General features: G+C 42.2%; 3 protein-coding genes across 12 annotated transcripts in view; 2 read left to right on the forward strand and 1 right to left on the reverse strand.

Moving 5' to 3' along the window:
• The window catches only part of tank (TRAF family member-associated NFKB activator), a 29,243-nt gene extending 13,837 nt beyond the window's left edge, over positions 1–15,406 (reverse strand). For 2 of the 7 annotated variants that reach the window (XM_085920940.1, XM_085920942.1), the window contains exons 1-2: positions 14,956–15,403; positions 77–218 (exon numbers count right to left, since the gene is read on the reverse strand). In XM_085920940.1, coding sequence (XP_085777066.1) covers positions 77–175 — 99 coding nt within the window. In that variant the 5' untranslated portion in view covers positions 176–218; positions 14,956–15,403. Of the gene's footprint in view, positions 1–76; positions 219–1,033; positions 1,190–14,955 lie in introns of those variants that run through there. The other 5 variants (XM_085920938.1, XM_085920937.1, XM_085920939.1 and 2 more) reach the window with 5 other exon arrangements.
• On the forward strand, positions 4,082–14,523 carry rbms1b (RNA binding motif, single stranded interacting protein 1b). 4 transcript variants are annotated; one of them, XM_085920933.1, is made up of 13 exons: positions 4,082–4,218; positions 8,054–8,241; positions 8,914–8,972; positions 9,589–9,680; positions 10,125–10,282; positions 10,353–10,432; positions 10,663–10,778; positions 11,108–11,157; positions 11,229–11,316; positions 11,697–11,747; positions 12,029–12,139; positions 12,220–12,300; positions 12,392–14,523. In XM_085920933.1, exons 1-13 carry the CDS (start codon positions 4,204–4,206, stop codon positions 12,461–12,463), a joined length of 1,161 nt encoding a protein of 386 aa, XP_085777059.1. In that variant the 5' UTR covers positions 4,082–4,203; the 3' UTR covers positions 12,464–14,523. The 4 variants fall into 4 exon arrangements, with proteins under 4 accessions (XP_085777059.1, XP_085777062.1, XP_085777061.1 ...); XM_085920936.1 differs by lacking the exon at positions 4,082–4,218 and adding an exon at positions 4,939–5,242; XM_085920935.1 differs by lacking the exon at positions 4,082–4,218 and adding an exon at positions 5,231–5,370.
• On the forward strand, positions 15,169–18,276 carry cd302 (CD302 molecule). Its single transcript, XM_085920944.1, has 7 exons — positions 15,169–15,377; positions 15,452–15,567; positions 16,048–16,173; positions 16,308–16,418; positions 16,661–16,843; positions 17,167–17,187; positions 17,282–18,276. Exons 2-7 carry the CDS (start codon positions 15,474–15,476, stop codon positions 17,479–17,481), a joined length of 735 nt encoding a protein of 244 aa, XP_085777070.1. The 5' UTR covers positions 15,169–15,377; positions 15,452–15,473; the 3' UTR covers positions 17,482–18,276.
• The last annotated feature ends 377 nt before the right edge of the window (positions 18,277–18,653 follow it).

An 18,653-nucleotide genomic window follows, 5' to 3' on the forward strand; every position in this document is an offset into this window, starting at 1 on the left:
ACATTTTGGATTTTGACGTCAACATAGCGGTGAGAAAGTACGATTTTAAATTCGACGTATTGCCATCCGTCCTTACCATTTGCTGAAGCTCCTTTTTGGCATTGTCCTTTTCGATTGAGACCTGGCGGTAAGCTTCGAAAGCTTTGTTGAGCTGGTCTCCAATGTTCCTCTCCATGCCGTGTGCACCTCAATCATCACTGACAAAGCAGCTATGGGACCTGTCAATGCAAGTCAGTTTGATTATTTTGAGACATGCAAAAAAAGTACACGACAAGTTTGGTATGCAATAAATTGAGGCATGTCGTGGCTAATAAAATTTTGGACACATTTATTATCCATCACATGCACAATTTACAAAAAAAGGGATTTAGAGAAAAGACAACTGGCATTTTCGGTGAAACATCACATATGGAGGAAACAGCAAAATATAGATTTTAAAGCTTTTTATGCACCCTTAACTGTCGAGGCTTTCACATTAAAAATACTATTTGATTCATCACAATATGTGGACTGATAATAGATGAGGAAAAAAAAAGAAGCCAATGTGACAATTTAAAAAAAATCAACTCACATTTTGTGAACAGTTTTACACCTAATATGGTTGTCTACTTGATAAAAATTAGCTCGAGATCATTTTTAAACACACAGCTGGACTTTCCAATACTTGAAACCAAACTTTATTTAGAAGTTCCAAATACCTTCTGCAAGTCGGTTAAATCATTTACATTGAAGGAAATCACTTGATGGTGAAATGTTGTAAACATGTAGACCGTAGCAAAGCAATTCCTGCAAGCAGACTTCCTCTAACTGGACTGTACACTCATTCAAAGACCCGATAGCAACTAAGACAGTAAAATAAACCAACTTCCAATCCCAATAATAATAATAAAAGAATGAGGCTGGTAAACAGTACGAAATGAACCTTACAGATGCGTCAACGTAACTCGTCCGTATTTCAGTCATTCAAAATAGCCAACGATCAATTTGCGCGCGTCTTACGTCACATCGCTAACGCCACTGAGCGTCCGCTTACCTTTATTAGGGAGTAAAGTCGATTTTAATATAAGCTCAACATCATCTTCTTCGCACACACACACATACATAAACACAAAACACACACACAGAGTTAGGAAGTGGGGCTGAGGATATGGCGAAGTGTGTGTTTTTACATAGCCTACTTAGCGGAGTTGGGAACTTCCCTCGGGGAATCCCCGTTGCTCCGTGCACTTCCGCCTTTGGTTGCTGTCAGCCAATGAGCGTGCGGTATGACGGTGCGGCGGCCCGCTCTTGGAGTTTGGTCCCGCCCACATGTCTGCTGTGTGAAACCGCCCCCCCCCCCCCCCCCACACACACACACACACACACACGCCACCGTAACTACAGAAGTTTTCGGCAAAGCGCAACTTGTTCTTTTTTTGCTTTGCGTTAATTTCCTGCTGCACAGCGTGGGAAAATGAAGTCCAACTTGCTTTCACAATATACTCCCCAAATATATGGTTCTATTTATCATATAGAATATTATATACAATATTCTTGGCATCATTTTAAGATGAATGACAAAAAATGCTTTTTTCAGTCAGTCAATTCAGCAAATTAGCAGAGCAATCCGTATTGCATAACATTTCTGCACACAAATTGGACAGCTTTGCCATGCTCGTTCAACAAATGAGGGCAAACCAAACCTGTGTAGTGAGTTTGCACTCGAGTATAATTTCATTTTGTCACGAGCAGCACTGTTTGTTTCCGTCACTTAGAAACCAAGACACTTCCAAGTTTTAATGAGGAAAGAGTTCATGTGATGTCGAATTATTTAGCCACTTCCTATCATGATAATTCAATTGAAATAGAAATAGAATCCAGTTGTCTATTACAATAGCGGTACTTGGAACGACCAGCAGATGGCAGCGAGAAGCTGTGTGGACTATGTACATCACTATTAGGTCATTTTAAGGGTTGGGCAGCAGATTTAAGTAGAAAAAAAGTTAAGCGCAGTGTAATGATGCCTTGGGATTTGAGTTTTTTTTTATAATAATAAAAATTATTTCAAAACACGAGTCGTCATTTGTCCACTTGTTTACTTTGGTGGCCCGGAAATAGACTAGCCCAGCCGAACACACCAAGAGGAGCAGCGCAATATTCATTAAAATTATTTATTCAGCATTTGAGATGATTTGAGATATAAGTTTATAAAGTGAACTCGAATCTCGAGGCACCGCTGCAGACGACGTACGGGATCATCTGAGGTAGCTACACTAAGACAGCCACTGGGTAGATATATTTTAAAAAAAAAAAAGGACGTCTGACTGAACCTCTGCAATAAATCTCGTGACAGCATGTGCTTCATTCATGCTTCCTCCAAGGAAAACAAATAGTGTGGTGTAGGTCTGCACAATCGTGAGATCGGACGGAGGGCAAAGCTATAAGGACTCCGGCATTTCGGGGGAGGGGAGGGGGGGGGAGGAATGTGAGCAGTATCAAATTTCAGGAGTCCCGATTAACAGCTTGAGAGAGAATTTGGCAGAAGGTCATTTAACCGCAACATTTACAAGAAATAAACGAGTCTCTTCAATACACCGGTTTTGTCAAGCGACAGCAAAAAATAAAAAACATGGCGTTGTCTTTACTTTTAATGTTGCAATGTGTTTCTTGCACTTCCAGGAATGTAAGCAAACAGGATGTCCTTAAGAGTAGAGCAACGGGCCATGCAGACTTCTACGCAGAAGTAAAGCAGCCTGGGGGCTTTTAGCTATTCAAGGACTTGATGCGTTCAGGGTCGTGCATGATTTGTCATCCAAATCAGTCGAGCTGAACTGAAAAAAAATCGGGTTGCATAAGTGTACACACCCTCTTCAAAATGGGAATGTGGCTGTTTTCAGAATCAAGTCATCACTCCGGGAAAGGCTCAGTTAATGAAGGTAAGCGTCAGACGACACGTGAAATAAGATTGATTGTACGTCATACCATCAAAAAAGTCATTCAAGTCGACTGAAAATTTGACAATGAACCAAGGTGAAGAAGTGAAAGAGCATTTGAGGATATGAGGAAAGACCAATCAATGGCCTGTGGCAATCTCCATTTACACAAGAGACTTGTAGTCTGCTTCACTCATTTATTTTGAGCAATTATTATTGTTTTGTTTTCAAATCAGTACCGGCTGGTCATTTTCCATTTCAACATGAAACAAACCATGCAGTCTTGCAGCCAATGACAAACAATGGCGCCACAGTTTCATTTGCGCTAGACTTCTCTTAAGCATATAAAAGTCAAAAGTTACTCATGGTGAATAAAGAATCAGCACACACAAATACAAGTCTTTATCAATATTTCACTGCCTTCGAGTCAAACTCTGATATCTAAATCCGAATTCCCCGTGGCTCATAAATCTACAAATCATCCAAAATTGTTTTGGGGGGAAAAAAATATCCCACACAAAATGGTCCAACTCTCCTCACACAATGAGACTGTGACCAAGCGTCGCCTCAATCGAGGTCAACTCAGCCAGCAAAATAAATACAAGCAGAACAGTTTACAGTTGATAACTTGAAATTTTTTCCCGGCACAATGAGAGCAATTGGTGCTGCTCTTTATGTCAGTGAGGCCCAAAAGAACACAATGACTCTCATTCTTGGGACATTTGAAATGAATGCAATGAGGGCAGAGCGCCAAAGTGAAACCTTTCCTGCCCGATGTCAAGTATTTCCTCTCATTCACTGGGCGGGATTCAAAAAAATGGAGGTGAAATGCCGCACCGTGACAAAACGCAAGAATGAAGTGAAAGACCAAGACGGAAAGTTAGTTGAAATATGACTGAGTTTTTTTTGTTTTGTCAAAGCACAAGATAGGGAATAGCATGAGATGCAGCGGGTCCTGAAAAGAACCCACAATTATTTCCCTCGGAAATCCCCGGCGAGCATCAAAGTGAAAATGGGGTTTGTGATAGTATGAATTTGATTGATGTTGCAATCTCTGCATTTCCAACAATCGGCTCTTACACCATAAGGGTGAGCCTGAGATACGGCCCACAATTGCATCAAGTTCTTGGCGTCAAGAAATAGCTTCCCATTTGTTTTGCTGGGCGAAGAGATTTCTGTAGAAGGCCTTAGGTGTGGAAAAAAAAAAAGCTGTGATATTTTGACTCACAGGTTTTTCCAGCAAGGAGCTTGTGACCCGAACTAAAGGAGCAGGACTGTTGATTTTCACACCATGCCGTCTATTCAGGTGAGCGCTTATGAACTTGTTAATAAGCTAGTCTGCTTTACTCATCGTCAGATCAAATTTCTCCGCCTGACCACTTGTTGTTACCTTCATTCCTGTTGAAGCTCTTTTATTGGATCACAGATTGTAAATTGCAATACGAGTCACACGTTGCGGATGGAATTAAGGCTTAAAGAACATTTCCTAATTGCCTCTTCCCTGCCCCCTCGCACAAAGGATAGTGCCGACTCAGACCTTTCCCTCTTTTCTCTCACGCTGACCCTAGTGACTTTTGTTGGCCTGCTAAACACATCTATATGCTCTACTGGTGACCTTCAGGTTCATTTAAAAAGGAGCCATCATAAATCACACAATGGTACAATGGTATCTATAAATACAAGTGCCCAAACTTCAGATTTTTTGTTTTCTGTTACACAAATACTACAGTCAGAGTAATTAATCACACATTACTAAACCCATTTATTTACATTCACATTTTGGGGGGGGGGGGGGGGGGGGGGGGCTGTCTCGTATTAATGGTGGTTCAATTGATGTATTAACAGTGAAGTGTGGATAAATTCAGTCATGATAAGACGGGTCATTGTGTTAAATAGGGACTTATTTCATTACAAATACAATTCATTTTATAATTCAATCAACAAATGTGATCACGTTTTATTACATAGGCGGTATTAGATAATTGTTTACTCTTGGGTGACACGGATAAGAGCATGTCAGCAATGTGTCGATGATTTTGTGACGTTGACGATTGTGACGATGTGCATTATTCACCTAATGTTATTTAAAAAGCACAGAAAAGGACGACGTCACTGCTGGTTGTCATTCACCATGACCATCAGCGTCGTAATGCTCCGTCATCGGCTCTATGTGTGACCAAATTAGAATACCTCGAGCAGTGGGTAATCCCAATCGTCACTATTAATAAATGTCCATGGTTTTTTTTTCCTCCTTTGTTGAATAGTACGTTTTATTCAAATGGTGCGAGGCAAACACAACCATGAGGACAAGCCACACCGTGGAATGTTAAGTATGTATGCATCATGAAACACTCCAAACAACAACATAGGTGGATGCCACGCGGAATGGAGTCTTCTTAGTAGAGCAGGTCACAACAAATTACTTAAAACCCGACTATATTCAACGCCTAATATTAAGGTTTGTATTTGATTTGGCCGAACAAGCCGGCTAACTTCGAAAATCTATCCATAATATTTTTTTATTAAAGAACATTGGGACTTGAGCACCCCTACGCGACCGGCAAAATGGTTTAGTCTAACATTTTAGCCTCACTCCCGCTTCCCGCTGACTGCGAGTCATGAAGCCCGTCAAACATACGAGGCAGGGCCGCGCTCGAAGTTGGGACGGGGGCGTCTGTTACCGGAGCATCGACGATATCGAGGCTGCGTGACCACAGATATGCTCACAATACCATTTTTATGCGCGTCGTTAGCCGAGTGAGCGGGATTTAGTTATTCGAGACGAGGGACTTAGTTATTCAAGTAAAAGGCAACTCTCCCTTTGATCAGACTGAGGATGATTTTTTCGAATACTGGAAACCCACTAAGGACTCAGTTTCGTAAACAGGTAACTACCACCCTTTCGATCTATTCCACCTTTACTACTACTAACCCGCCCGTCTAGTATTTACTGCTTTAATAAACGCGAAACCAAGCAAACTCTTCCCTAAAGTCGATGTTTATTCGTGTGAAACTAGAGTGTTGCGTTCAGGGTCCGGTGAAAGATTCATTTGCAATGTAAAAAGGAAAGAACGATAAGGACTCTTGTGCTATTTTGTAAGAAAGAAAAAAAAAAAAAAGTCTGGTGTTAAGGCGCCTGTGTGTGTGATTCAGAGGTCTCTTAGGAATACCGTGAATACCGGCTGCCTGTATCATGGCTAGAAAAAAAAAAAAAAAAAACGAGCCTTGGACTTGCCTTATGTTTCTCCTAAGCCACCCCAAACGGCACTAGAGGAAAATGTAACTTTTCCAGCAGCGTTTCAAAATAAATTCAATTATCTCTGTTTGGACTAGATTTGAGGAGAGAGGGGAAATCCCTGCAAGATGATGAATAAAGCGTTGATGCCTAGTTGCATGTATTGATTTGATTTCTCTGAACGTCGCTGGGGCAAAAAAAAAAAAAAAAAAAAAAGGCTTCTGGAGGGGGAAAAAAAAAAAAGCATATTTGCTCATGTTCGCGCTGTTATCCTGTGGCAGGAGCTGAATGGGCGAGGCCTGTTACTGGAAGCCCTGCGTATTATACAGTATGACAGGCTCAGCTGGTCTGTTGCTGACTGATAAGATGTCGTCCGCTCCCCATTCTCCTCACAGTCCCTCTATTCGAGTGAATTGATCGGTGAATGAAATCCAAAAAAAACTGACCTTCCATCTTGCAGGAGAAGGAAATGTTCAGTTTCACCCTGAACTGAAGTCAACTCTACTAGCTGTGGCTATACTGTAGATTCTACAAATGCTTTAAATGCTAGTCCTTGTGTTTTCCGATAACATTGCACATATGATGCAATTTACATACTCCATAGGGTTTGTTACCTTAAATACGGAGTTACTTTTAAACTTGTTATTACTAACTTATTACTACTTTCTTAATTACGAGTCAAGTATTTTTTGGGTGGAATATCCAAAGATGTAATTTGCGCCAACCAAAAAAAATCAATGAATTTGAACCATCACGTGAGACGCGTTGTATCGCTGTAATCTTGTAAAACCGCAAACTCGGCAAACAAAGGACTTATTCTGGATGTGCGTGTTTTCTCTCTCTCTCTCCAGCAATTAGCATTAGGTATTTGTTTTTAAGCAATTCAAAAGAAATATCAACTCTGCATGTTTTGGTGTCTTCCTTTGGACTTTCGGCAACATTTGTTTGGAAAGAAGGCCCGGAGAATAAACTTTTAATTCTATTTGTTCCCATTACTATTGCGACTTCTGCATTTAGCCCAATCTTTATATTTTTTCCACTTTCATTACAATGTAGTTTTTACGTTTCAGTAGAATAAAGCAGGGGTGCCACAGGAAATGGTCTTATTTGACCTAGTTTGTAATTTATCTGCGCTGTTTTGGAGCATAACACTTTGCACAGGTGTGTTGCCATGTTTACCTGTAGCTTTGAGACCATGGACTTTAATCCAAATGTATTTTTGGGTTGTATTTGAGCAGTCTGTGAATTGTGACTTCTTGAAATAACTTGGCAAAATTGTGAAATTAACCACAGTAATGCTAAGGGGGGCCTAGTCATGAGACGCTCATTAAAAGCAGGTCTCACTGATAGCTTTTTGTTTTGATTTGGCGACTACAGCACTATCACCTACTGTCTTCATGTGACAACACTAGTGGCATTATTTCTCACCATCGCAGTGACTCACTGGAGTAATCACCTCCGCTTCATTTTTTTTTTCCCCCCGCCGCTCATTCCTCACAGGAAATCCTTTCATGAGAGCATTTTGGCCTGCTCCGTTGAATCGTTCAATTAATTCCAAAATAGCGAGTGAACGGAAGGGAGGTGACAATATCACCAACAGTGGGGAGGGGGGGGGGAAGCCAAACTTCATTTGGGTTGCTCGGTCATGTCGGTGTTTCATGCTTCAGATTCCATTAACTTCCTCTCAGCTTGAGATCCTCCAAAGAGAAGAAAGGTGGTTGGCGGGGGGGTGGAGATAATCACTGACAAATCCCTGAAGGAGCAAAAGCTTTCTTCAGACCAGAAAAAGTCACTCTGGAATTTGTTTTTCCTCATACCGGCTGCAACAAATACAACACTGAAGAGTTTTTATTCGCCACCAAATTGGCACTGAATAACAAATGTTTTTTTTTTTTTTCCCCCCCAGTCACCCGTTAGCCTCCTGTCTCATCCCATGGCTCCACCCAGCCCAAGTAACAACAGCAGCACCACCAACAACAGCAACAGCAGCAGCAGCAGCACTGCAGGCTGGGATCAACTCAGCAAGACCAACCTCTACATCCGAGGCTTGTCCCCATCCATGACGGACCATGACCTGGTCAAACTCTGTCAGCCGTGAGTAACGCGCTTCCTCTCGTCGCTAGGCGCCATTGATCTGCCATCGATCGGCTCTCGTTCGTACACACGGTAGCAGAAGAGCCGGCAGAAAATTCATCCGAGGTGAATTTGTTTTTACAGAGTTGAAGAGCGAGTTCTCACGCGAATGCTTAAACGTGACGTGAAAGAAGATAGCGTGCCCCAGTTATCAAGCTCAATTGTTTCTTTTATTCGCTCGGTTTAGAAGAGAGGATCAACTCGGATTACGGTATTCGTTTAATCTCAAGGGAAAAAGAAGACGAGGCTGGATATCTTCTCATCGTTGACACTCCATTTACATTTCATCCAAATCAGGCCTCCGAATTTGGATAAAAACTGGATAGCTGCCAATTTGAGCACTTTTTTTTTTTGGTGGTGTCTAAATTGCAGCGACGCTAACAGTTTAATGGGATCGGTTATTTATAAAAGTCGAGATCAAACTGAAAATGCGGGTGTTTCATTTTTATTATTTTCCGTCCCGCGACTGCAGCACTCGCTCGCAATAACGTTTCATGCCAATGCGTTGATGTCACCGTTGCCGAACGCTCCCTCCCTTTTTTTTTTTTTTCTTTCTTTCTTTCTTTCTTTATATGTTGTACAACTGGCTCGCTCTCTTGGGCAACATATCTCGTCTTTCTGCTTCTCCCTCAGCTATGGCAAAATCGTCTCAACAAAGGCCATCCTGGACAAGACGACCAACACGTGCAAAGGTGTGTGTGTGTGTGTGTGTGTGTGTGTGTGTGTGTGTGTGGCCTTGTTTCTCCCAACAAGGACGGCACTTCAGTGATCCTTGCATCTTAGGTTCATAGCAAAAAAAATGTTTTAATGGGTTTGTTGGCTTCAGCAGAGTCCGTGGTTAGTCCACGTTATTGATCCCGTTCAGTGTGACTCCCCATTGCAGTTTCATCAATCTACGAGTACCGTCACACACATGACGAATCGATCCAAAGTTGGTTTGTGGCTCAAATTTGGGCCAAAATTCCAAGCAAAGAACTCCAAAGCCAAATTGACAGCGCACCGTTGAGCCTTTTTTTCAGCTTCGATCACATATTCACCTTTATTTAGTTTGAGCATGCTAAAAATAGCTTGAGTAGAAGCCAGGGACTACGGGTTCACCCTGTTTGTACAAAGAGCTGACCTCAGCCAATAACATGGCTGTGGTATCTGCATCCTCAGCGCTTTTTTCACGCTCTTCTTCTCCACATTCAAAGCATATATTCAAAGACTAATACAAACCGAACGGCTACTTGTAAGCAAGGCTTTGTTTTGTCAAGAAGGCCGCACGCACGCTAGCATTGCCCTTACTTGTCCTACTTGTCTCCTCAGGTTATGGCTTTGTGGATTTTGATAGTCCCACTGCAGCTCAGAAAGCCGTGGCTGCCCTAAAGAGCAGTGGAGTTCAAGCTCAGATGGCAAAGGTAACCTTACCTGCCTGACCAACCTTTTTTCCGTGCATTACTTTCTACAAATGGGAGGGGGGAATGCTCCTACGTATTTTTTTTTTCCTCATCAAGTTTCCAGACAGTCGCGATGCACACACGGCGACCTCTCCTTCTTTCCGCCTCGCCAAACCGGTTACGGCGTTCTCAACCAGTTCTATTTGCTTTAGCTTGCTTCGTGTTTTTTTTTTTTTTTTTTCCCTCATCACCTCGCTGTGAATATTAATTCAAAGAGCCCGCTCCCCAGGGTCTTGTCGTCGTCTCTGGCATTTCTGCTGACGCTGACTATTAGAAGAAAAAATGAGCTGACGCGAGCACGCAAGCGACTCAAAACTTCACGCCGGCCATTTTGTGCCGAAAGCTCAGTAAAGAGAGACAGTGGAAATAAGCGCAAGTGGTAAATTCTCCCATCTGGCCCTTCAGCAACAAGAACAGGACCCAACCAACTTGTATATCTCCAACCTGCCACTGTCCATGGACGAGCAGGAGCTGGAGAACATGCTGAAACGCTTCGGCCAGGTCATATCAACGCGCATCTTGAGGGACTCCAGCGGAGCCAGCAGAGGAGTGGGCTTCGCCAGGTAGGCCACCTTGTCTCTTACATCCGTCCGTCCGTCTTAATTGTGCTCACTTAACCTTTTCTCAATTCAGGATGGAGTCGACCGAAAAATGCAACGCCGTCATTTCTCACTTCAACGGCAAATTCATCAAGATGCCCGCCGGTGTAGCGGGTAAAGACCAACTGTTTGCTCCTTCCAGCCGGGGGGGATCATATACATTCGGCCCAAGAGGCTCCGCTCCCAGCCTAATCTTTTTAATTGGATTATACGACAGAAATAGTCATGCCTCTTTTCAGATGGCTGGTGGTGGGGGGGGGGGGTCAGCTCTCCAAATTGGAAGCTTGTGTTGTCTGACTGCCGTTTGGTGAAGCCTGCTTTCCGATCTTCTCTCCTCAACCCAGCGCCCGCTGAACCTTTACTCTGCAAGTTTGCCGACGGTGGGCAGAAAAAGCGACAAAGCCAAAACAAGTTTGTGCACAATGGTCGAGGTTGGCTCAGAGATGGAAACGCCAGACTGGTAAAAAAAAAAAATGTGATCAAGCCATGATATGGCTTCTTTAAGGTCACACACACACACACACAACTTCTGCACTGTTTATCTGTAGCGGCATGATCGTCTCGACTCGTGGTAAATGTAAAATCAGGACAACACAGTCGTTCTCGTCAGCTTACTCTCATAAACACGAGTCAAGAGTGTCATGTGGATAACAAAAGGCCAAAAATTGAATCCACTCCACTGAGCTAATGCTAACATTGGGTCTTTACTCTTAAAAGCTCCCAAACGTTTCCTGCCAATTATGCATTCTTTTCTTTTTTTTGCCAAACTTGTTCTTTTTTCCCCTCCAGGCTGGTATGACACTCACGTACGATCCCAGCGCAGCCGCAATGCAAAACGAGTAAGTTGGACTTTTTGATCCCCTTTTTGCGCCCAGCTCGGCCACATGGTTCTGATTTTTGGTGTGCGCAGATTCTTCCCGCCGGCGTACAGCATTTCAAACAGGATGATTGCTCACATGCCCTTGTCCACGTACATGTCTCCGGTTTCAGCGTATCAGGTTTGGATTCACTTCGTGCAACTACTGTCCCACAACATTGCCGCTAGTTTTGTTAGCCCATTCATGGGAATTTACATTATGTGCTAGCATTAAGCTAAGTGTTGCACTTGGGTTAAATACTAGAACTCTCCTAACTACATTTTTTAAAAGTCAGGTCACTGAGGCTTTCAGGCAATGTGCCCAATTGATCAAATGAGATTATTATGGTCATTTGCAGCGGTCTACTGTAAATTGGATTCAACGAAGCGGCGATCACGCGTAGACGTTTTCAAAGCCGATCCAGTCCACTCGTAACTTTTGCACGTCATTAGACCGCATTCCCGTCTGTCCGCGGCTCGTCGAGAAAATAATGACTTGATTCTTTCGGTGTGACGTGACAGGTGCAGAACCCGTCGTGGATGCCTCATCAGCCCTACATCGTGCAACACCCTGTGAGCAAACTTTTCTTTTGTCGAAAAATGCTTCAATAAAAGTACAATTATTATTGTTAAGATTTAAATTGTAAAGACAGATATGAGGTTTTGCTTTGTTCTAAAAAAAAAACCCATTGCAACCTGACCGCACCATGTGACCGTTCCCCGCTCTGGTCATGACGTAAAACATGAATAAATAACAAGCTTTTGTTGCCACCGTCCAAATTCCCATTCACTCTTTTGACTTGTGCGTGTTGACGCATCTGCATCCACTCCCCTTTTACGTTTTTTGCTTCTAGGGCGCAGTCATATCGCCCTCTATGGAGCCATCACTGTCACTGCAGCCTACGTCCATGATGACTCCCTTGGCACAGCAAATGAGTCATATGTCTTTGGGCAATGCAGGAGCGGTGAGACAATACTGGAAGATGATCACAAAGGCATTGTATTTCAAATTCAAACGACCTTCTTCTTCTTCTTCTCTGTTCAGTTCTTGGGCGCCACCCCTCCCATGCCCGCCGCTTACATCCCTCAGTACACGCACATGCAGCCGGCAGCTGTTCCCGCAGAAGTAAGTGGATGGCCGTCCAAAAGCGGAGCCTTTTTTTTTTTTTATTTGGTCGATCCAGAAAAGGTAAAATCTCGCCGGTGCTGTCTTTTAGGAAAACGGAGTGGCGCCTCAGGTGGACACACCCGGCAGCGCTTCGTCGTACGCCTACCAACAAGCCAAGTAGCGCGGCCGACGGCCAGAGCAATTCGAGAAAAACCACAAACGCTACGGATCCTTCACCGCTTTGCACTGGTTTTGCAATGCCGTGAGGCCATTTTTTTTTTTCAGTTCATCAAATGAATTGAACAACTACTAAAGAAGACGTTTTTAGAAAAGTGATTTTTTTTAATTTTCCTACAAGAAAAGGTTTATTTTTTACCAAAGATTGCCAGCAAATACAAGACAACAAAACTGCCTGGTGATCATTTTTTTTTGTCTTTTTCAGTTTGATAATTTTTTTTTTGCTTGCTGTGCGAGTGTTGCCATGGCCAAGTGTTTTGCGTTTTTTTTTTTTCCCTCTCTCACCGTGCTATCGGATGATGACACAGTTTGCCTTAACAGTTTTACTACAGTGATTGTTTAGATTGACACCCCCCCCCCAAAAAAAAAAAAACGGAAGCGAAGGGCTGTTGCTTTGTAAATGAGCTACGTCGTGGTTTTTGCAAATAAGATGTACTTAGTATGTGCTGACGCCTGTTCATTTTCTTGTGATATTTATTTGGAAAGCAATACTTTAACGTGATCTTGGAAAAGATCATGTTTTGGATTTGGTTTGAACTAGCTGACGTTAAGTTGGACCGGCAAGGATTTTTTAATTTTTTTTTTTTTAATGGTAACTTTGTGTTGCCATTTACATGTCTTTTTCATTTTTATTTAACAAGCCAAGAGGAACACGTGGATTTAGATTTGTGCGCGCACACACACACACACACACACACACACACACACACACACACACACACACACACACACACACACACACACACACACACACACACACACACACACACACACACACACACACACACACACACACACACACACACACACACACACACACACACACACACACACACACACACACACACACACACACACACACACACACACACACACACACACACACACACACACACACACAGGAAAGCCTCAACATTGGACTTGGTGAGCGCTAACAGGAGAAATGCATTGTACCTCAGTTTTTAATCGGAAACGTACAGTCAGCACTTTTTGTTTTATCACCAAAGATGAGGAGTTTGTATACTGAGGAAACAGAATCTTTGTCTTTTACCGGAAAGGGGGCGACTTTCCGATTAAGCTAGCAGTGATGGACTGTGCCTTTCAACATTTACACTCAGTTTGCTTTTAATCCAACAAGTGCCACAGATATAAAAAAAAAAAAGACAATGCAATATTAGTTAATGAGGATATAATGTAAAAAAAATGTGGTTTGATCTGACAGCACTACAAGTGGTGCTTTCTTTTGTTTAAAAAAAAAAAATAACATTCTTAATCAAGGTGCCCTTCTGCTATTCCAACAAGTGGTCAGTCAGACCAGATATCTACCTCAGTTTTTCCGTGTTCCTCAGTTCTAAACCGGGTTAGCAAGTCCAGCCCACTTCCCAGACCAAACGCTAAGCTCAGGAGCTGGTCACGGTGTCGTTTGCTTTAGTTTTTTTTTAAAAGGGTTTTTCTTCCAAACATCTTTGTACATTGTGTCTCCATTTTCAGGAAGGGTTCAACCGCAAGCTTTTTACTTTGGTAAACAACTGCTACTTTCATCTCAGTGGATTCCAAGGATTATGTATGGGTGGAGACAAATTCACAAGCAGCAGTTGTTGGGTGTCAAGTGGAACAGGCTATGCTCGAGGTTTCTGCATCACGCCCGAGACTTACAACCGAGACTGTTTTGTGAGTTTTTGCTGCTAGTGCCATAGTATGGGGGAGGGGGGCGCAAGATGCAAAAATGCGTCCAAAGAAAAACTGCTCATATAAGCAAGCAGCCATCATGTTGAACAGTCATTAGGTTGTATAAAAAACAAAGTTATAATTTATAAAGATTTGTTTTGTACAGAGAGATTGAGGAAGAGGTTTATGATGTGTTTTTTTTTTTGGACCACACACACTTGCCTGTGGTGATTTGTTTGTACCGTTAAAAGGTCGTTTGGTCGTGTTAAGGCCAAACTTGTTTCCCTCTAGATTTCGGCCTCAGGTTTATTCTTTTTACTTTGATTTTTTTTTTTTTTTTTTTTTAAATAAAGAAAACTGAGATTTTAAAAAAAATGTGTATTCTGGTGGAGTTTGCGACTAAGAAATTTATTAAGTTATTTAATCACTGATAAGATTATGAAATAATTAAAAAAAAATTAATCGAGCACTTTTGGGGTATTTTAACAAATTTTGGGGCACTTTTTTTTCCCCCATCTCATTCATTATGCTCCAATCAATAAGAACACACCTGTGCCCACAAATCAGTAACAATAGTGGCTTAAAACTTAAAAAAAATTTCCTTTTCAAATATCGACAAAAGAAACGACACAATAATCAAATGAAAACCCAAGCATCTCTATCTATACATTAATATTGTCGTCTTTTTAATGAGCAACTTTCACGTCAGCAAGCCAAGATGTTTTTTTTCCCACGTCAAAAAATCCAACAAAACATTCTTAAACTTACCCAATAAAAATGCAGGTGAATATCCCAAGAAGCGTCTTCAATTCCTGGCCGAATTCCAGAGAGGAAAACATCCATGCATATTATCCAGAGCGCTGTTAGTTTTTGCAATCTTGCTAAAAGACATTCAGAAGTCATTTAAATCAGCCGGTAGATGACGTCCACTTCGTTTACTTCCAGGTCACAAAATGAACTCAATAAAGTCGTACCCTTCTTTCCGATCCTCTCGTTGTGCTTTGAACGCGTCATTTGACATTCAACTTTTGATAGCGTTGCTACGGTTATTTATTGTTCTATTTTTTTTTACCGTCATTAGAGGGATTATGTTCATATTTTAATCAAATCCAAAGACAGTGAAAGTACTTTTATGTCACACAACCGAACGCTCCAAATGTTTTTGGGTTCTTCTCTGACAGGCATGTTTGGTACGACGAACTAGTGGGCGGGGCTAACTCGCTTCGTAAACAGAAAAAAATACACGTCGTTTTTTTTTTTGCAGATTCTTGTGGCTCGTTGCTGTCATGGAGTTGCCGCAGAAAAGTGCTCGTCCTTCTTTGTCCCTGTCATGCTGCTTGTGCGTGTTTCTTCTCCAGCTGCAGGCGGCTTGGATGGGGGGTAAGGACCGACCACGACGAATTGGAGTTATAACGCAATATGCGCAAACAACACTATCTCGATACTTTTGTTTTATTACAGGCCTTTTTTTTGTTCCCTTCCGCTAACTTGCAAGTCTCTTTGCATTGTTTATTCGGGAAGTGAAACATTTTTCAAAGGCTCTCAAATGTCGATACTGTTGTTGACGCCGCAAAGTTGCGTGGATATCAGATTGCACTTTTTTTTTTAATCCCCTTAACCCTTTCTTACAGCGTTATAAAAGCGTTATGACTAAGCAACGGGACTTTCAATGTTGTTGTTTTTTTAAGCACGGTCAACAAATCAGCATTACTTGACTTTGTTTGCGTGGAGTGATAACTGCAACTTTAGGATTACCGTCAGCACAGATCCCGCAAGTAATGAAGTGACAACTCCCACCCAAAAATGTACTTTGAGTAGAATTGTCACCGTCTTCAGTTTTTCCTCGCAATCCTTCCACAGACTGTCCTGCCGATGGACGCACCTGGGTTCCCTTTCAAGACAGATGCTACCACTTTGTCCACGGAGAGGAGGACAAACTTAAAGTGTATAATTTTGAGGCTGCCAAAAGCCTTTGCCCAAAATCTGGTATGTCAAAAAAAATAATAATGCATTCACTAATATCAACCAATAATGTCATTTCTGATCTTACACGTGTTCCTAATGTTGTGTCCAGTCAATATGGCTGCCATTTTTATTGTTCTTGATGTTCCCTTTTATAGAGCTGCTGTCCATCCAGAGTGCTGAGGAGAATGACTTTGTGGTTAAATATAGTCCCGAGGTGTGGAAAGGCGAAGTCAATATGTGGCTTGGGATGTATTATGATACAAACAGTAAGTGTCATGTGACTTGCCTAAATCAACTCGTGTTTTTTGGGTTAATACTCAACAAACTTGGCCCACCCAGCTCACTGCACATCCTGACACAGCGTCAGGATATCCTTTTTTTTTTTTTTTTTTTTGCATAATGGAGTCATTTTTTTTGTTCTTAAGTATTTAGGAAGTGAAAAATGTGCATCAGTGATTTTCTTTCATCAGTTCTGTTTTTGCTGAGCAAGTCACGTCACTCTTACCAGGTGAGGGCATGATGTGGCTTGACGAGGAGCCGGTCAAGTTCACCAACTGGGAACCGGGTTCGTCCCCGTCGGATTTTGTTCCCATGGAAACGTGCGTGGCTTTGCACAGCGACACGGGCAAGTGGGAACGGGTCAGCTGCTTGGATGATATCGAGAACGGCATCGTCTGTGAGACGGCTCAGAGTACGAGTTATTATTTTATTTAATAAGACTATTAACTTTTTTTTTTTTTTTTTTTTTAAATAATATAAATTGTTCCTGATTTTGAGAATGGTTTTGTCTAATAGCAGCGTTGTCAAACGTTTGTGGTTGAGAACACATTCACTGTTCTATTTCTATAAAACGCTTGTTGCTAACATTGTCCACTAGAGGGCGCCATTGCAAGCACTTAACTTCTTTTTTTTTCTCATTTAATGTATTATAATGACAAGGCTACTGCATAAAAGGGTTTAATCATGTCAAGTGGAAATCTGAAAATACTGAATCATCTTGTTTCTGTTTTTCAGAAGCAGCGGACGCCAAACAAAGTACGTTCCCTCCACACACGCACACACACTCTAGTAAGGCAAGTTGTCGTGCGTGAGAACTTGCCTGAATCGTCCGTGGTTTGTCCTCCATCAGAAGGCAACGCCGTGTTGTCCGTGCTGGTCATCCTCAGCGTCTTTGTCATCATGGCCGTTTCCGCCGTACTTTGGTTCCTGTACCAGAGGCATCATCCGGGCTCCATCATCACGGCGTTCGAGTACCACCCGCCGTTCAGAGCGCCCGACGCCGACCGCTCCTGCCTGGTGGACGCGGAGGAGTTTGACGACGCGGCGTAGGAGGGTCGCAGCGCTGCCAAAATATTCTGACTCGCAATCTAAGATGTCGCCGTAGCTACACTAACAATCGTTCGTATACAGAAGCCTTGAGTGGCATTGGATTATTCATCGGGGATGGAAACTTTGGGGCCAGATCATTTAGCAATGTTCTGAATTTGGAACGCAATATCTCGGGCCATTCAGTATGACGTACATACTTTGGAGTGTTGTCACATTTTCAGCAACCATTCTCAGACATCAATAAGTGAGAAAAATATTTCCAGCCCTGCCCGTGAAATATGACACCTTTTGTTACTGCCTTTAATAAGCTCGTCCCCCCCCCACCTGTCAAGAACATGAGTGGCTTTTCATTTCAGGATAGAAGTTGTTGTGACCGCTTTATAAAATGATGCCAGTGATGAATGTGAATGATAAAGGCCGTTTTGAATCGCTACGTTGAGTCTCCGATAAGTTCGGAAACATTCCCTTTATTTTTCTACTTCTAACCGAGCCAAAGTATTACGATACGCTTCGCTTAGTTTTGCACAATCGTCAAATAGTCGTCCAGCCATCCTGTTTGTGCTCTTGAATCAGATGATCAAAAGAGAATTTGGTGCAATGGTTGGCTCTTGATTTGAAGTCTTGGGTTTTTTTTTTTTTCTTCACCACTTGACTATAAAATGGAATCCATTGCTGGTAGAAAAGTGCTGTGTCATCATTTCAGAGTTATGACTATGCTTCTGCAAAGTTTTTAACACATCTAGCACAATCTGAGCCCGAGCTGTTCCTCCTAATTAAACAAAATGGTTACAAGGACTTATTTGTGCATTTTCTTTTGGCATGACAGTCTGGTGAATTGTTGAGAGGCAAACGTTTTGTTTCAAAGGAGGCTTTGAAACTAGTGCCATTGTTTTAAAGTTAGGGGGGGTTGGCAGAAATTGGCAAGTTCCCTCATGCGTCCACAAGAGGGCGCTGGTGTATTGTAATATTTCGTCCGTCAACCTTTTTCTGAATATATGTTGATAAATACCTAATCCTGGGTGGCAATAATGTAACAATGTTAATAATTGTTTCTTCTCCATTGCATTATGTTTGCAAACGTTTTGTTTTGTTCTTCAACATCTTAGTAGACAAAACTTGCAGTTTAGGAGACGCATACATAAGTGTTGATGCTTGCTGTGTTTTTTTTCCAA

Source organism: Syngnathus leptorhynchus, chromosome 9, assembly GCF_054491065.1.
Source record: "Syngnathus leptorhynchus isolate UIUO chromosome 9, UIUO_Slep, whole genome shotgun sequence".
Taxonomy (NCBI): domain Eukaryota; kingdom Metazoa; phylum Chordata; class Actinopteri; order Syngnathiformes; family Syngnathidae; genus Syngnathus; species Syngnathus leptorhynchus.